Here is a 16002-nt window from a genome sequence, read left to right on the forward strand (position 1 = left end):
TGCTCATACAGCAATGATTAAATTAGAAATCTTATGGTGCAGCTGGTGAGGTATGGGATCCGCATGCCAGTTCAGCCATTTATTAACAGGATTTAACTTTCAGCAACTAATCTTGCTTTTCTGAACTTGCATCTGAGAAATGGTAACTGAACAACTACCTCTTACTGGAGATGGGAACCTTCAAGGGCATAGTATAATTCCTAGACACACTAAATATTCTCTAATTGAGAATAATTTAACAATGGAACAAAATATCATCTACTTACATTTCACAAATGCCAGTTCTAGCAGGAATGAGAGGCACAAACTGCAATAAAAGCTTGACACCATTTTGCCATTCTTCCTCTCTTTCAAATTCACAGTACAAGTAGCTACATTCATCAGATGAAAACTGATAGAAAACATAGGTATCTTGAAAGTATAAATGCTGGTCCACTGTTGGAAATAAAAAAGATATGGATCAGTTTTTCTAAGTATATTATTTAGAAAGTCACAAACCAAGTAATAAATTGAAAGCCCTGTTAGGTTTTTTTAAAAGATTTATTTATTTATACAAGAACTGGGGTACAGGCCAGAGGCATGGGAGGGTGAGAGAATTCACCAGTGACAGAGCGGGGAGCAGAACAGGTAGACTGAGGAAAACACTGCTGAGGGGAGCAGCAGGCGAGACAGGAGAGGTCTGCTGCGCCATGTGGGTTTCTCCCTGGCTGGCCAGGAATCAAATCGGCACTGCAGAGGCTGTGGACAGCTTCACAGTGCTGCACTCAACCCACTGCGCCACTGGGGAGTCCCCCTGATAGTTATTACAGCGAAGACAGGGTAGGGTTATAATAACACATGCTAAACCCATCAATGTTTACAATTCCATTGAATTTAAAAGGACTTATTGAAAAATCTAGCTTTATATAACTTGAAGCTTTGGATAGCATATTTACATGTATTTTATAATTTTTCTGCTTCAGAGAGAGATTAAGTAAATAGCAGTTCAAGGAGAGGGGGAAAGTCTTTAGTGGCTCAAAGCAAACTAATACACCAAAATAATTTACTAGTACAAAAATATAAATTGATGGTAAGTTTTACTTCAGTGGTTCCCAACTGGGGGTAACTGTGCCCCAGAAACATTGACAATGTCTGGAAGCATTTTTGTTGCTACAACTAGGGGGTGCTACTGGCATCTGGTGAGTAGAAGGGTTGCTGCTAAATATCCTATGAAGTACAGGATAGATGCCTACAACTAAGAACTAGCCAGCCCAAAATATCAGTACTTACCAATGGGGAAAACCCAATTTCAAAGGAATCTAGAACTAGCGACTTTTCAAAACAACTTTACACAGAAGGCTGAACCATGCAAGCAGGTTGATAATGACATTACTCAAATGTAGTTACTTTTCTAAATAAGAGTTACAGGTGCTAGATACTATTGATTCACTAATATTATACCCATATCTCTATCATGTTTCATAATCAGACTTGAGATATGGCTTTCAGAACTTTACTGAGTTCCCTGCTTCTTACTATGTGTTACATATAGAAAAAAGGACTTTCCAAGTAACCAGCAAGCACCTAAGTGATATAGCTAAACAGAGTCCAGATTGCTTGCCTTCTATTCCCTGGGGTCAGCTATGAAGAGGGACAGCCACCATTTACTCTAGTTTCTAGTTAACATCTATTTTCTGTTCTGTTTAAACAGCCATTATTCAAAGGTCACATCTCTAACTGTTCATGATTACTTAGTCAATTAAAATTGCATACACATTCCACTCATAAAATCAGTTTCTGATGATTATTCTAAGTACAACAAGATAAATCACACAGAGCAACTAAAGATATCACTGATTTGTTAGAAAACTTGTGAGCAGCATTTTGAGTAGAGAAGGGAAGGGGTAAGGAAAAAACTCTTGATTCATAGTAGTCTATGAATCAACAAGCATCTAATAGGTGCTTGCACACCTAATATGTGTGCAAGAAATAAAGTCAAAGGATAACCTGTCATTTTTTTAATAAAAGAAGATGTAAATATTTACCTGCAAAAACTATTTCCATCCATATTGTAACATTCTTTCAAAAAAATCAAGTACATTTTGGTCTGATAACTTCATAATGATTCTATGCCTTCAAACACGTAGTACTAACCTGATGATATAATTCCCATATCCAACAGCAGCTGCCATACACCAATGGCCATAGATCTGCACTGAACAAAAGGACAGTGTTCCAGAAGCCAGTCGACCAGTTCTGACCCAACGCAGCTTCTCCTGGACAAAAGCAAAGGCATTCACAGTAAGATAATGTTGGAGCTCATTTGCCAAAAAATTGATATTTAATACCATCCCTTTCATATACTTGCATTAAAAAAAAATTCAAGAATAAGTGACACATACCTCTCTTTCATCTTTCAAATACCATTTCCTTAGAGGAATCAGTGAAATTATATTTTTTTTTTCAAAATACCCAACACATAGTAATTATACACCATTTTGAATAATATCTATTTTCCTCATTTGAAAATAACCCCTCCCCCACCGCTGTGCCAGAGGGAAGGCCCCTGAACCAGAATTTTTAACCAATATAATTAAAACCGGTGGGAGATTGACATCAAGGCAGGAAGCACCTGAGTTACACATGGATCATCAGACTGATTCTCCTGCCTAGAATTTAAGAACAGATAAGAATGTGCCTGCCACTATGAATAAATTCATATTTAACAGGAACTCCATTATATTTAATGGGAAGTATTGTTTCATAAATACAATTTTTGTTTAATGTTCACTCATTTGAAAATAATTTAAGAGAATAAGACTTCAGACAAATAAACAGTTCATGGTACACAATAAGTTCTTAATATAATAGCAGTTCTTTATATAAAGATAATGCTTCTGCCTTGATAAGACAATTTCCTCAAGTTGATGGGGATAAACTTCTGCTCAACTGTTTGCTGATTTCTCTTGTCTCTTTCAAAACAAAATATCTCCAAAAAGGTTAGACAAAGTTAGTGGGTTATAGGGTTTTATTTGCTAATCTTTTAGAGATTAAATTCTTAAATTTATCTCAAAAAATAAATATGACTGGTAGTCTTCTTAATATAATATAAACAATCTAGTTAAGTAGCTTAGACCATAAACCCATGGATCCAGATGTGCATGATAGATTCCACTAATCAAACACAAGGTCTTCTTTGTGTCTTAAAATACACAATGTATTCAAAGAATGCTCCAACCTGAGTATCTGAATAGTATCTTTATGCCTACTTTTCCCTCTTTATCAGTATTATATGGGAAAAAAAAAAGAAACATCTAAAATGTTTTTGTATTTGAGAAATTTTATTGAATCCAATTCAGTCTCCCTTATGACATAATGTCACCAAATGTTTATAATATCATATAAAATGGCTATCTTTACTCTATAGTTGGTATTTAAGGACCTAAAATAGAAAAATATTACCTATTTTCCTATCTCTTATGATTGACATAGTTGCACATAGACCTAAAAATCACACAGTTACTAACTGTATGAAGAAATGCCAAGAGGTGTTACATTTTTGTGCTGTAGGAAAAAGTAAGGCGGTAAATTTTTCTGCTGAGATATGTGATCTTATATTACAGCTATTGATAAAGCATTACTTTGTGGCAAAATATCACTATATGAAAGATACTCTAAGGCACTTAGGACAATATCAGACATGCTCAGTAGCATGTTAACATTAAAACACTAGAAAGACTAACAGTCAAATAAATGAATGGTTTTTGAAACAAAATGAGAAAAAGTGTTACAACAAAACAGACAATTAGGCTAAACAGTCACTAATTCTATAGGACACCTTTCATGTTAAAGGCTCAAAGTGTTAATTAAATTCCTCAACACTCTTGTCAATTAGCCAATATCTTTGGACTTATAAAGGCATGGTGTAAACACTGTATCATCTGAGTCCTTATTCTCAGAACAATACAGCTCCTCAGCCTGCTCTGAGCGTCTGACGACAACTAAACAGGACAGAACCAAACATTTACTAAACAAACTGCCAAATTGCAAGAGTTGGCTAGACAGAAGCATATGCTTGGTGTTCATAGCTGACAGGGAAGACTGTTACATACCAGGGCTTCTCAAAAACTATTTAGGAGTCACCTGGGGGACCTTGTTAAATTAACTGCACATTCTGATGCAGCATGGCTGGGTAGCCTCATTTCTAAGTAGCTGCCTGGTGATGCCGGTGACCATAAGCCCTAACCCCCCAGCTCAACATTTAATTGGAAAGGGCTTAGTCTATTTTGGGGGGTAGGGCTGAGTCAATGTGTTAAAACACATACTGCCTTGATAACATTAGTTAATCACCTTGACAACACCGGTTAATAACTAGGCTTTCCTGTTCTCAGAAAAGCTATGATGTCTTTGGTACAAGACCCCTTTCTATATCCAACTTCATCAAGTAATGCTTCAAGTTGCTTTCAACAATCCATCTGTGCCAGGGAAAACAACATTAGGGGTAAGAATAAACTCAGTAATATCACCAAAGCAAACAAAGTGAGTGAGCTGACTTTGCTATTAACATATACTCCCCTGACTTGCTAACCAGGTAGGTCCGAAACAATCCAGTTAAAATAGGTAAATCCACAGGCTTTAGGGGACAGCAGTGAGGAAGAAAAAAGATGGTGGGAAGAGAACGCTGTGAACAATGACAGCAATACTTTTCCCCAGTATATTTTCAGTCTTGTACTGAATCCAGAAACTGTTGCAAGTACATGTAGATCTAACTACAGTTGCAATACTAGGTAGGAACACTGTGATCAGCTACAAGGCCAATGAGATTGCATATAACAAAACATAATTTAACCAATTTTGGGAACTGAAAATTTGGTTTCTCTAGGCCTCCTCCTGTTACCTGTTAATGTTGTTAGCAATTAATTCATGGTAGTGCAGGCAGAACCCTAATCTCAAATATAAATGCAGTGGTGGTATTTGGAGACTTATTTGAAGTTTCAAAAACCAGTGTGATTTTCCCTACAGTATAAAATGAATAGAAAACATTTCACAATTTTGAAAGCAATTCTCATATGGGACATGGAAAACACTTTACTTCAATTTATGACTAGACAAATGAAAATGATCCACATCAGGCAATCATTATAGCACTAATCAAAGGATTAATCAATCCTTAGATTATGAAAAAAAGGAGGTTCTGGCTTGTTCAAGATAGGAGGTAGCAAAACACACACTCTCTCCCCATTCTACTCCCACTACACCCTAAATGTGTTCTGAATTGGCTGGACAGTTCTTCTACATGAACCTGATTAATCTCCTAGTTCTTTTTCAATTTATTACCATGGAAATCTTATAAAGAAACAAAATGGAAAACAATGACAGATCCTAAACATTAACTTTATGTGGTGGCCAAAATTAATCCTCTGAGATTACCAGACCCAAAGATTTATACATACAAGCTTTAATTTTAAAAGAAAGGGGTGCAATTAAAATATTTAGTTAAAAAAATAACAAGAAGGGGGAAATCAGACAAGTCTAAAACTGAGATCACCAACAATTTTAAACAAAAGGTTCTATATGAAGTTGCCCAACCATCACATGCCTCTCTTCCTGCCTGTCTTGTCACCTTAGCCTGGCCTTGGAAAGCAGGGTCCTCAGACCTTGGCTATAGATTATTACAAAAGAAATGGGTGATCTTGAAGCTTTTTCAAGAGGTTCTCTTGTCCATACACACAAAAACATTTGTGCATTTGTAGATACAAATACAATTAAGCATGGGATTTTACAATTATTAATTCATTGCAGTTCTGCTAATCCCACTATATGATGGTTCAGTGGTACATAAGGATACAGATTCTGTCAGAAGGTTGATAAGAAGGAAGTTGGTGGCACTAGACAATTACTGACTTGAAGGGGCATGAAGCCTTCTGGAATGTGAAAAATGTCTAAAACTTATGCATACAAGAACTGGGGTATAGGCCAGAGATGTGGGGGGTGAGAGGATTCACCAGAGACAGAGCAGGGAAGAGAACAGGCAGATTGACTGAAACACAATGCCGAGGGGAGCAGCGGGCAAGACAGGAGAAGTCTGCTGTGCCATGTGGGTTGCTCCCTGGCCGGCCAGGGATTGAACTCATGCTGCAGAGGCTGCAAATGGCTTCACAGAGCTGTGCTTAACCTTTGCACCACCAGGGAGGCCCTAATATCTTTTCTTAGAAAAATGAGGAGCTGAAAACTCACTTTTGTTTTTTCTTTAAACTACTCCATCAAATGAAATCATGTGCTCCAAACTTTCTAAGTGAACACTCTTGGTCTAGATGTACTTTAAAATTGGCCTTCAGCCCACACACTTACTCTAACTCCTTTGCTCTCCACTAGCCATGGCAGGGCCATCCTTACTGAGCCAACCCACCCTCCCTCCTCACAGCACCTAAAAGGCGAAAGACTTGCATTTGGGAGTGAGAGTAGAGTGCCTTGTCCCATGGGTCCCCAACAGACCTCACAGAGCCTTGATAACGTCCCCGATGAGGGAACTCATATTTCTTGCAGTCCTAGTGCAGCACACTCAATAAAAATGTTGTGAAATATCACATCTCAGAGAAAGCAAAGCAGAGACTCTCCCAGGACCACAACCTCACTTGTGCCAGGGGGTTCCATACCCTGATTCAGAACAAGGATCCCAATTATCATTGAGCACTGGATTAAATTTAGAAAAGTCACCATCGATATCCCAAATAGACACTTCTAAACAAACAACCCTCTCCCACTATCAATATAGCTACCTCTCTGTGTGCAAGGTTATGCTTTTAACACATTTTTATTTTTTTTCCCCATAAGGAGAATTTTTGACAAAGTGTTAGAAAAATGTGTTACCTGTAAAATCCCTTGAGGTTCACTCTGTCCTTTATCAGGTCAGCTGCCTGAACAATAATAATATTCCTCAATGCTCTTCCTGCACAAGAAGAATTCTCTCCATAAATCTAAATGGAAAAGACAAATAATTGCTGTACATTTAGAACCTCATTGTGGCAATTTGTGAGCTGCCAATAGCATATTATATCAAAATTTACAAAATTTACATTTTAGCCTACATAGCTACATGCAACTACATATCTTGTTTTTGCTATTGGTCCATGGACACTATTCAGTTATAACAACTATTTTTTAAATGCCAAACTGCTTGAACAAAAATAACCTCGTTTTACACAGTTTTTAGGGCACAATAGCCACTGTTTTTTAAGACAGAATATTTCTATCAATATAGATAATTGAACATTTATATTATATATTAACTGCCATATTGATAATGCACTCATGTAAAGGTCTAGGAAAATGGGAAAATAATTTTTCCTATCTAGTGAACATCATGACAATTTGATAGTAGGCTGCTATCTGCTTTGCCTTTAAGCTTCAATAGCAGAGCTCACAGTTAATTCCAAGCATTCTGATTCATCTACTTCCGTGACTCCATCTAGCAGATAAAAATTTCATTTAACTCCTCTTTTTAATCTTCTAATTCATCCATGAATCTTTGATTCTTGAAGGATGATGGAGAGTGCTCCTTAGTTCGAGAGTGCTCTGTGCCCTACTTTATATTCTACTTCCTTTTTCCATAATTGGCTCCTTCCTCTTCAGTGCAATGCTGCTTTTCAAACAAAGGAAGCTAAATGAAAATGAGCTGTTTTCATATGTAAAGGCTCAAGAAAATTAATATATATATTGGGGATACATGCTTATTTCTGTTTACTTCTTTCTGGGTTAATTCTTTTTGTACCTAAAGTATATTTTATATCTTCTCTCAAAGCAAACAAATTGATAATATGTTAACTGTGACTTGACAGGGAATATTTCAATCCCATTCTCACTTCTTTAATTTTCTTGCTATCATCTCCTAAACAAAATTCAATAGAAAAGAGAAGCATGGAAGAAATGATTTACTTTTAACATGTTGAAACTGTTATTTTTTAAATGCTTGAACAAATGAGAGGACAGGAAATTTACCATAAAAGAGACACAAGCCTGGTGACACTTAATTGTGACATGGTACCAAGTTCACTCAGTCATTCAAAAAACATTTAATAAGCAGCTATCAGGCTACTTATTCTAGATGCTGGGATACAGTAGAGAACAAGACTGAAAAGGTCCCTACAAACAAAGCTCATAGTCTCCTGTTACTCTAAAACATCTACTCTTTATTGACAGATTTGTTAACCCAATACAATAAAGCTATGCTCCTCTTTTCTTAACAATAAGCATATGGAGATATTCCACTATCAGATAACAATAAATATAAATAATCCTTTTTTACAAAAAGTTTTCAGCACAAAATTTCCACCATGCTTAAAATACAGCATTTTTATCAATACAGACAACTGAAAAACTATATTCTATATTAACTCTGCCATACTGATAATACATTCATGCAAAGGACTTGAAAGGTAGGAAATATTTTTTTCTACCTAGGGGACATCTTGAACCATGACACAATTATCAGAGCATCTCAAACACCTTTGGCTGTGTCATCCCCAGTGAAGGAAACATGTGATCAGGAGCAAAACAAACAGCTATTACTAGAGATTTCTATACCACAATTTGTAAATCATTATTTCAGATCATGCAGTAAATGAGAAAAGAATCATACCTGGGAAGGAGTATGTTCGAGGTATGGATTGGAAATTCTTCGTGACAGAGTCTATTTTAAAAGAAAGAAAGGGAGGAAAATTAAAGCCAAACAAATTTTGTAACATGAACACACAATACATACAACAGTGGCACGCCCAGTAATTATCGAAGTCAAAAAATGAGATTAAATCCCAAATCATGTATCACACAGGATTATCATCCTTATTCTCACTCAATGTAAGTATCTGGTCTACATTCACATCCACTTGACAGGATATGCACTTGAACAGATCCCAGTCTAGACAACTGAAAAAAGTGTAACAGGAGACAGGTGTTTTGTATACGTCATTTTATTCTTAATGTCATTTAATTACATTTCTCCTTCCTTTTCATTCCCACTTTGACCAGTCTTACCCAGGTTTTCATTACTACATCCCCAAACACTTGCTTTGGTTTCTCTGCCCTCTGGTCACACCTGCTCAAGCCATCCTATAAATCTCAACTAAACAATGTCCTTAAATTGGCCCCTCCACCTACAATGGGTTTCATTTCTTATGTGAGTCTATCCAAAGCTCCCAGTCTGCCCTTCTGTGCCCACGACAGCCTGCCTCCAATGGGTTTCCAGTGTTTTCTTTTCACCTTTCTACATGGCTACTTTGGTTTAACTAGGTAATACTCATCAGAAGAGCCTGCCATCCATAGCTTACCTCTACACGCACTATTCTCCACATTGGAAAGCCCCAGTCTTCCCTGATACTTCCCTGAATCCCACCAGGTTTTGAAATCTAGCTTTGTGCTGTTATCTAACAGGAAATCTCTGCTGCTACCTCAGTCCATTGGGGTTTCACCCTCTTTGAAGCTCCTTGTTTTTTCCTCTATTATTCATTTGGTAACTCCTGGATGTTCTGCATGACCCACTGTCTTGTGTATACATTTACCCCAACAAATCCACAAACTCCTTGAGGGAGATCTGGTAGCTTATATTGTTTGCTTTCACAGTATCTAACACACATCCTTGTACAAAAAAAGTTTATTTTTCTATTCATTTATTTATAGATATTTATATCTCTGTTTCAACTTAGTAGTTACTGAATGATTTGAATTGTAGGAGCTAATTTTTCCTAGTTAACAATCCAGAAAGCATTACCATCACCCACAGATGCTTAAGCACAATAGAAAACTATTATCATTTCCCATTGCAGTATAGGAAAAAGTACAGAGAAACCAACATTTACTGAGCTTCCAACCTATGTTTAAAAGCTCTTTATCCCTCTACTCCAAGGCTCACTGTCTTTTGAAATCCCATAGTTTTTAGTCTTCCGCCTCCACTTCTTAGAATAATTTGCTAAATTTACAAAATGTGCCCTGCCAGTCATCGCTTTCCAACATCTGAACTTCTACCAAATTTTAATGTAAGAAAGAAATCTCATTCTGATCCTTCCCCCATTCCACATGGCTCCTATAATACTTACCTTCTAATTAAACAAAAATAAATGTAGGGGTACTTTATATTCAGAAATGTCATTTGGTGCACTCTGCTAAAGGTTTGCAATGGTTTAAAAGAAAATTAAATATATCATGTAGACAAACCATTTTAACTTCCCACATGTTAAAATAAAACATCCACCCACCCCTTCGATCTTGTCAATTCACACTCCGAAGGTGCCTTCCCAGGTCTTCTGTTTGAGTGGAGGTAATATACTCACTTATTGAAATACAGCTAGCCCTCCACATTCAGGGTTCTGCATTTTGGTTTCAACCAACGTTGGGTTCAACTAACTTTTGCTCAAAAATGTGTATTATTTAGCTAGACCTAGGATGGTCATGTCTGCACTGAATATGCACAGATTTTTTTCTAGTCATTACTCCCTAAACATCATAGTATAACAACTATTTATATAGCATTTATACTATATTAGATATTATAAGTAATCTAAAGATGATTTAACGTATATGGGAGGATGTTTGTAGGTTATATGCAAATACTATGACATTTTATATGAGGGACTTGAGGCTTCTCAGATTTTTGGTGTGTGTGTGGTTGGGGGTCGGGGGAGAGGTGTTTCTGGAACCAAATCACCATGGATACAGAGGATTGACAACAGTAATTTAAAATCTGCATATGAACCAAATTTATAATTTGAAGATGAATCATGATAAGTGATCCCCCCCCAACAAAGATAGACTTTTAAAAATCATTGGCAGTAAAAAACTGACAACTTTTATTACACATCTAATTGCCTAAATCAGCTCAGATGAGCAACTACTTCACATGATCTAGTTTTAAAGAAAGCTTCTAGGTAGAAACAAGTTCTAAAGAACAAGGTAGGGGCAATTTCACAAAAGAAAGCAAACCACTTCCTTTTTCTCTGCTGCCAACCTGTATCCGGCTGTTCCAACACTAGTGTTACACTCACACAATTCCATTTCACAGAAACTTCTCCCTGGATGGCTTCTTTCAAAAGCTGGGTAAGGTGAGTAAATAAAGCAATGGGATTCTTCCATGCTGACCAGATAACAGTCTTAGATAAGCTACTAACCCACAGGGAATGGACAAGAGCAACATAATTACAACTGCTTTTTACAAGACACAATACTGAGATTTGTTGCCAGAAACTCTGGTGAAGCCTCTCTTTAACAGGTCCCAGAGGGGCTTTGTTTCATTAATGCTCTGGGACAGCAGTTTTCAAACTTAGTGGAGCTAGGGGAAGCCACCAAGTCTCTAGAGAACTACTGATTCATTAAACTTAAAATAATTACCATAATGCTGTACCCTTTCTTGAGACCACTTTTTTTGTTAGTTTTTGGTATAGATCAAAAATAGCAACTGCCAAAGACTTAAGGAAAAACAGAACATGGAGGAATAGTCTATCCATTTATTTTTAACAGATATTGGGAAAAGATTAAGTAATTTTATTAGGAAAACAACATAGACCAGCTTACAGAAATTTGAGAATCACTACTCTAAGTCACCTCAAGAATTGTTCTCCCAGCATCTACCCAAGAAAGATCACAAAAACACTCTTGAAAATGGCCCTCTCTCCATTTCAATATTCTCTCCTCATTATACAACTGCTCTGCTGTGCTCATCCTTCTTTATATCTCTTTGTTTTATTTCTCCTCTCAGTTTCCAGGAATTTGTCTAATCACTCTTGTGGCAATTAACTTTCATTCTTTTCACATTTAGGAAGAACCAACTGAGCTCCTTCTCAGGCACTGTGGGAGCTTACAAGAACACACATTCAGGGCCTCTCCTGGTGGTGCAGCGGTTGAGCGCTGGGCTGCGAAGCTGCCGCAGCCTCTGCAACACCGGTTCAATCCCCGGCCACCGGGCGAGGGTCCCACATGGCGCGCAGACCTCTTCTGCTGTGCCCGCTGCTCCCCGCAGCAGTGTACTTCGTCAGTCTACCTGCTCTGTTCACCGCTCTGGCTCTGGTGAATTCTCTCACCCTCTCGCGCTTCTGACTGTACCCAGTGCTTGTATAAATAAATAAAATAAATATTAAAAAAAAAAGAACACACATTCAGATAAAATACTATCTCTAATTTAAAAATCCATTTATGAGAAGACAGGATCTAAAGAATACTTTAAACCCCTGAATTTTCTTTCTTGATCCTGGTTTCCTATCAATTTACTCTAGGATCTTGGATAGATATTCCTGTTGATGCAGGGCATCCTTTTTGATGACGCTCCCTAAAATATCTCAGATATCGCTAAACAAGATGATTCATCTCTAAATGAGATGATTCTTTTTTTTCCCTCTTTCACAACGTTCTAGAACAAGCTAGAAACAATGATTCTTTCATAAAAGATATACCATGGAGAGAAGGCTAGCAACAACACAAGTTATATTTTAATTCAAATCTAATGTAAGGTCAGAGAAATTACATAATTTACTTCTTTCCTGTCCATTTTAATGAACCACAGAAAATGATTCCCTAAATGATTCAAGCCAGATCTCATATTTTAAAAATGTGTGAGAAAAATATAACCCTTTAATATTCACCAATGTATTTCCAGAAAAAAAAGTCATAACTCAAGAGGTGAATTGGTTAGCAACAATATGTAACTTTAAAAAGAAAAAAGAAGAAGTTGAGTGTCCCTTAAAATTAAACTGTAGTAGTATGAGGATGGGTCTAACCCAAGCATGGAACTCATTCCAGAGACAATGAAAATATCTTGCTAAAAATGTAATAGAATTTAAGGACATTTTTCATCAGTCAGCTCTTAAAGGAGATGCTATCCTTCGAATGAGTTAAAGTACATAAGGTACTGTTGGGAGAAAGAAATATGAGGATACAGACTGAATCACTTTATCACCACAGAAGTAGGAACTGCTCTATTACAAATGGGAACTAACAAGAACTAACAAATTTATTGATAAGTTAAGAATTTAGTTCATGACACAGCTTTTTGTCACTTTTAGCCACACTGCTTTTTCCCACTGTGGTGAACAGTAAAATATGAAGATGTTAACATGGTATAACTACTATACTTGGAATTCTTACAATCTCAGGAAGTCAAAAAGCTTCTTAGGTACATGGAGGGCACATATGTTAAGAGATTATAGACCAAAACAATAAAGACCATGGTCTAGTAAGTTTTCCAGTATAGTTCTAATACTTTGGGTCCTGCTTGGTCCCAAGACACATATCTCAATCAAAGCTTGGTCAAGGTTGAAGGGAGAGAATTGCAGCCAGTTTATTGGCTTGTGAATTTTCTGGTGACCACAAGTCAGTTATAATGCAAACTGCAGATAAAAATCATTGCTGAAATGCAGGGGCAGGGCATGGTACCACAACTCCTTCTGCAAGCTCTGGGTATAATTCAGGCCCACAACCATTTCCTCAAGGCTCCAAAGGATGTGCCCCAATAGCCAGTCACGAAGTCTATTTGTAATAATAAGTTCTCAGCGTATCATGGCTACACGATAGTCAATGATCTCAAAATTATATTTTTATACTGACCTGTGATGAGTTAAGGAAATGAATGGAATCACAGAAAAGGTAACAGAGATACTTCCTGAGTATTTCCCTTGTCTTAAGTACTTTTGCATATTAGTATTGCACCCACCTATACATATTTTTACAGACAAGAGGCCTGAGGGTCAGAGATATTAAGATCCTAGAGCTGGAAAGTTATAAACCCTGGATTGACATAAAATTTTGATTGATCCAAAGCCACCATTCTATTGTTACTGGCGATGTATTAAGTAATATGTGCTACCTTTTAGTTTTATAAGTATTAATGGATATGTTTTAAGATTGTATTAAGTAACTTTAATAAAACATATCCATTAATACTTATAAAACTAAAAAGTAGGTACTATTTTTAATCCTATTTTGCATATGACAAAATTATAAAGAGGCTTGTCGTCCAAGCCTATCTTTAGTTACTACTTGCAATGTATTTTACAGCATTGAATGGGATGATTTAAGAGTAACATGAAAAGTGAGTACATCTAAGCATTAAGATATCACAAACAGTGCTTGCTAGATCCAGCAGTCTCAACCCTCAATGTGAATTAAAACCATCTGAGAGACTGAAGGGAAGAAACCAAACAGGTGCTTTGGTCTCACCCTCCCTGGAAATTAGAATCTCTAGGAGCAGGACCTGTCAAGCTCCCCAGGTAGTTCTAATGTGCACCCGGCTGTAAAAATCAATGTTTGAAACTGGCATTTTGAACCTCTCATTATTCAACTTCAGCTATGAGGCTTGGCGCACTCTTCAAACATTGCCTCCTCACACACCCAGCTGAGTTCAGAACATAGTACAGATGCAAGCCATTTCACCAACAGCACTCCGATCTGTGGCCGAGTTTCCAAGTCTGACTTACATAGAACAAAGAACCACTGTTTCAGTAAATCCCACCTTGCACCTGTTGGTGTGGTAGGTGTTTTCGATCTGTCCTGTCTCAGACATAGCCCTAAGCCATGGCATCTTCGTCTCTACAGAGAAGCATAGTACCCACAAGCCTTCAGAAGGGGCATACCCTTTTTAACAGCATCCACAGCATTAAGCTCAATTTTTCCTTCCCATTATCAAAGGGCTCTCTTCTAGCATAGACATGTTTTGCCCCACTTAAAAGCTTAAGTAGAAAATTAAAGTGGGTTCTAGGAATACTTATAAACATTTCACAATCTTACCTGTTTAGGAAGATAAATCAGTAAGAGCCATCAGTTTTTGGGAAAATATACACAATAGGTACAACAAATCCCAAAGTATGATCAATTTGATTTTACTCAGTCCTTGGGAAAGTAACTTTCTTTTTACTTTGTTTGCAAACAAGAGACAGTTTTGCCTGTCAGGCTGGACTTCCACGGTTAATGCAATCACAGAAAGGACTTTAAAATTTAGGAATAAAGTTAACAGAGATTTTGAAACAACAGTTTAATTAGCAAACTTATTTATCTCCACTTGTCACTAATTCCCTACTTGTATTAACGTCAACCCATCCAGTTACCTCTGGACAACAAAGTGAACCATTTCCACAGCAGCCAACATGAAGAAGCTGCCACTTTTCAAATCTGAGACAAACTGAGCAACAAAATAATTAAAGCATTGCATTATAACACACAGAATAAGTTATATCTTGAGTCCATACTGATACAAATATCTGATAAATACTGGTGTGTATATATGGGGAGGTGGGCAGGAGAGCACTCCCTTACAGAATAATTTCAATTACTAAATGCAATAAAAAGAAAATGAGGGCCTCCTCTGGTGGTGCAGTGGTTGAGCACTGGGCTGCGATGCTGCCTGCAGCCTCTGTAGCGCCGGTTCGATCACTGGCCACCGGCGAGGGTCCTACATGGTGCACAGACCTCTCCTGCCGCCCGCTGCTCCCCTCAGCAGTGTACTTCGTCAGTCTGCCTGTTCTGCTCCCCGCTCTGGCTCTTGTGAATTCTCTCACCCTCCCATGCTTCTGACTGTACCCTGAGCTTGTATAAATAAATAAATAAATCTTTAAAAAGAAAAAAAAAAAAAAAGAAAATCACCATCAATAACATCACCATAAGAAATGTTGCAGATAATAATCACCAATGGATGCCAAAATGTGTGTATAAAAGAATGATGAGATATAGGGTATTAACAGAGTGTCAAAGTGACTCCCTACAAGATGCAAGTACAAAGGAAAAAAATGGTAACATCTCAGTGGAATTTAGCAGACATCACCTTAACCAAGTGATAAAAGTTATCACCCATCATGAGACATTTTTACATCACCTGCCTGGTGATATAAGAGGGATATCCTTCAATACTGAATTTGTTGAGTATCAGTGCTGGGTCCAACAACTGTACAACTGTAGTTACATAAACATTAACATCTGGGGAAGCTGTTTATTGGAGAACTTTCTCTTTGTACCACTTGTGCAACTTTTTTAAGTCTGAAATTATTCTTT

At 37.2% G+C, this 16002-nt stretch overlaps 1 protein-coding gene across 3 annotated transcripts in view; it reads right to left on the minus strand.

Annotated features, from left to right (window-relative positions):
* RAPGEF5 (Rap guanine nucleotide exchange factor 5) overlaps positions 1–16002 on the minus strand; it is a 238926-nt gene that overhangs the window by 172977 nt on the left and 49947 nt on the right. For 2 of the 3 annotated variants that reach the window (XM_037508969.2, XM_054692418.1), the window contains exons 2-5: positions 8618–8668; positions 6850–6956; positions 2134–2255; positions 267–435 (exon numbers count right to left, since the gene is read on the minus strand). In XM_037508969.2, coding sequence (XP_037364866.1) covers positions 267–435; positions 2134–2255; positions 6850–6956; positions 8618–8668 — 449 coding nt within the window. Of the gene's footprint in view, positions 1–266; positions 436–2133; positions 2256–6849; positions 6957–8617; positions 8669–16002 lie in introns of those variants that run through there. The other variant, XM_037508977.2, reaches the window with a different exon arrangement.

The sequence above is a fragment of the Talpa occidentalis genome, unplaced genomic scaffold, assembly GCF_014898055.3.
Source record: "Talpa occidentalis isolate TD23 unplaced genomic scaffold, MPIMG_talOcc4v2.1, whole genome shotgun sequence".
NCBI lineage: Eukaryota > Metazoa > Chordata > Mammalia > Eulipotyphla > Talpidae > Talpa > Talpa occidentalis.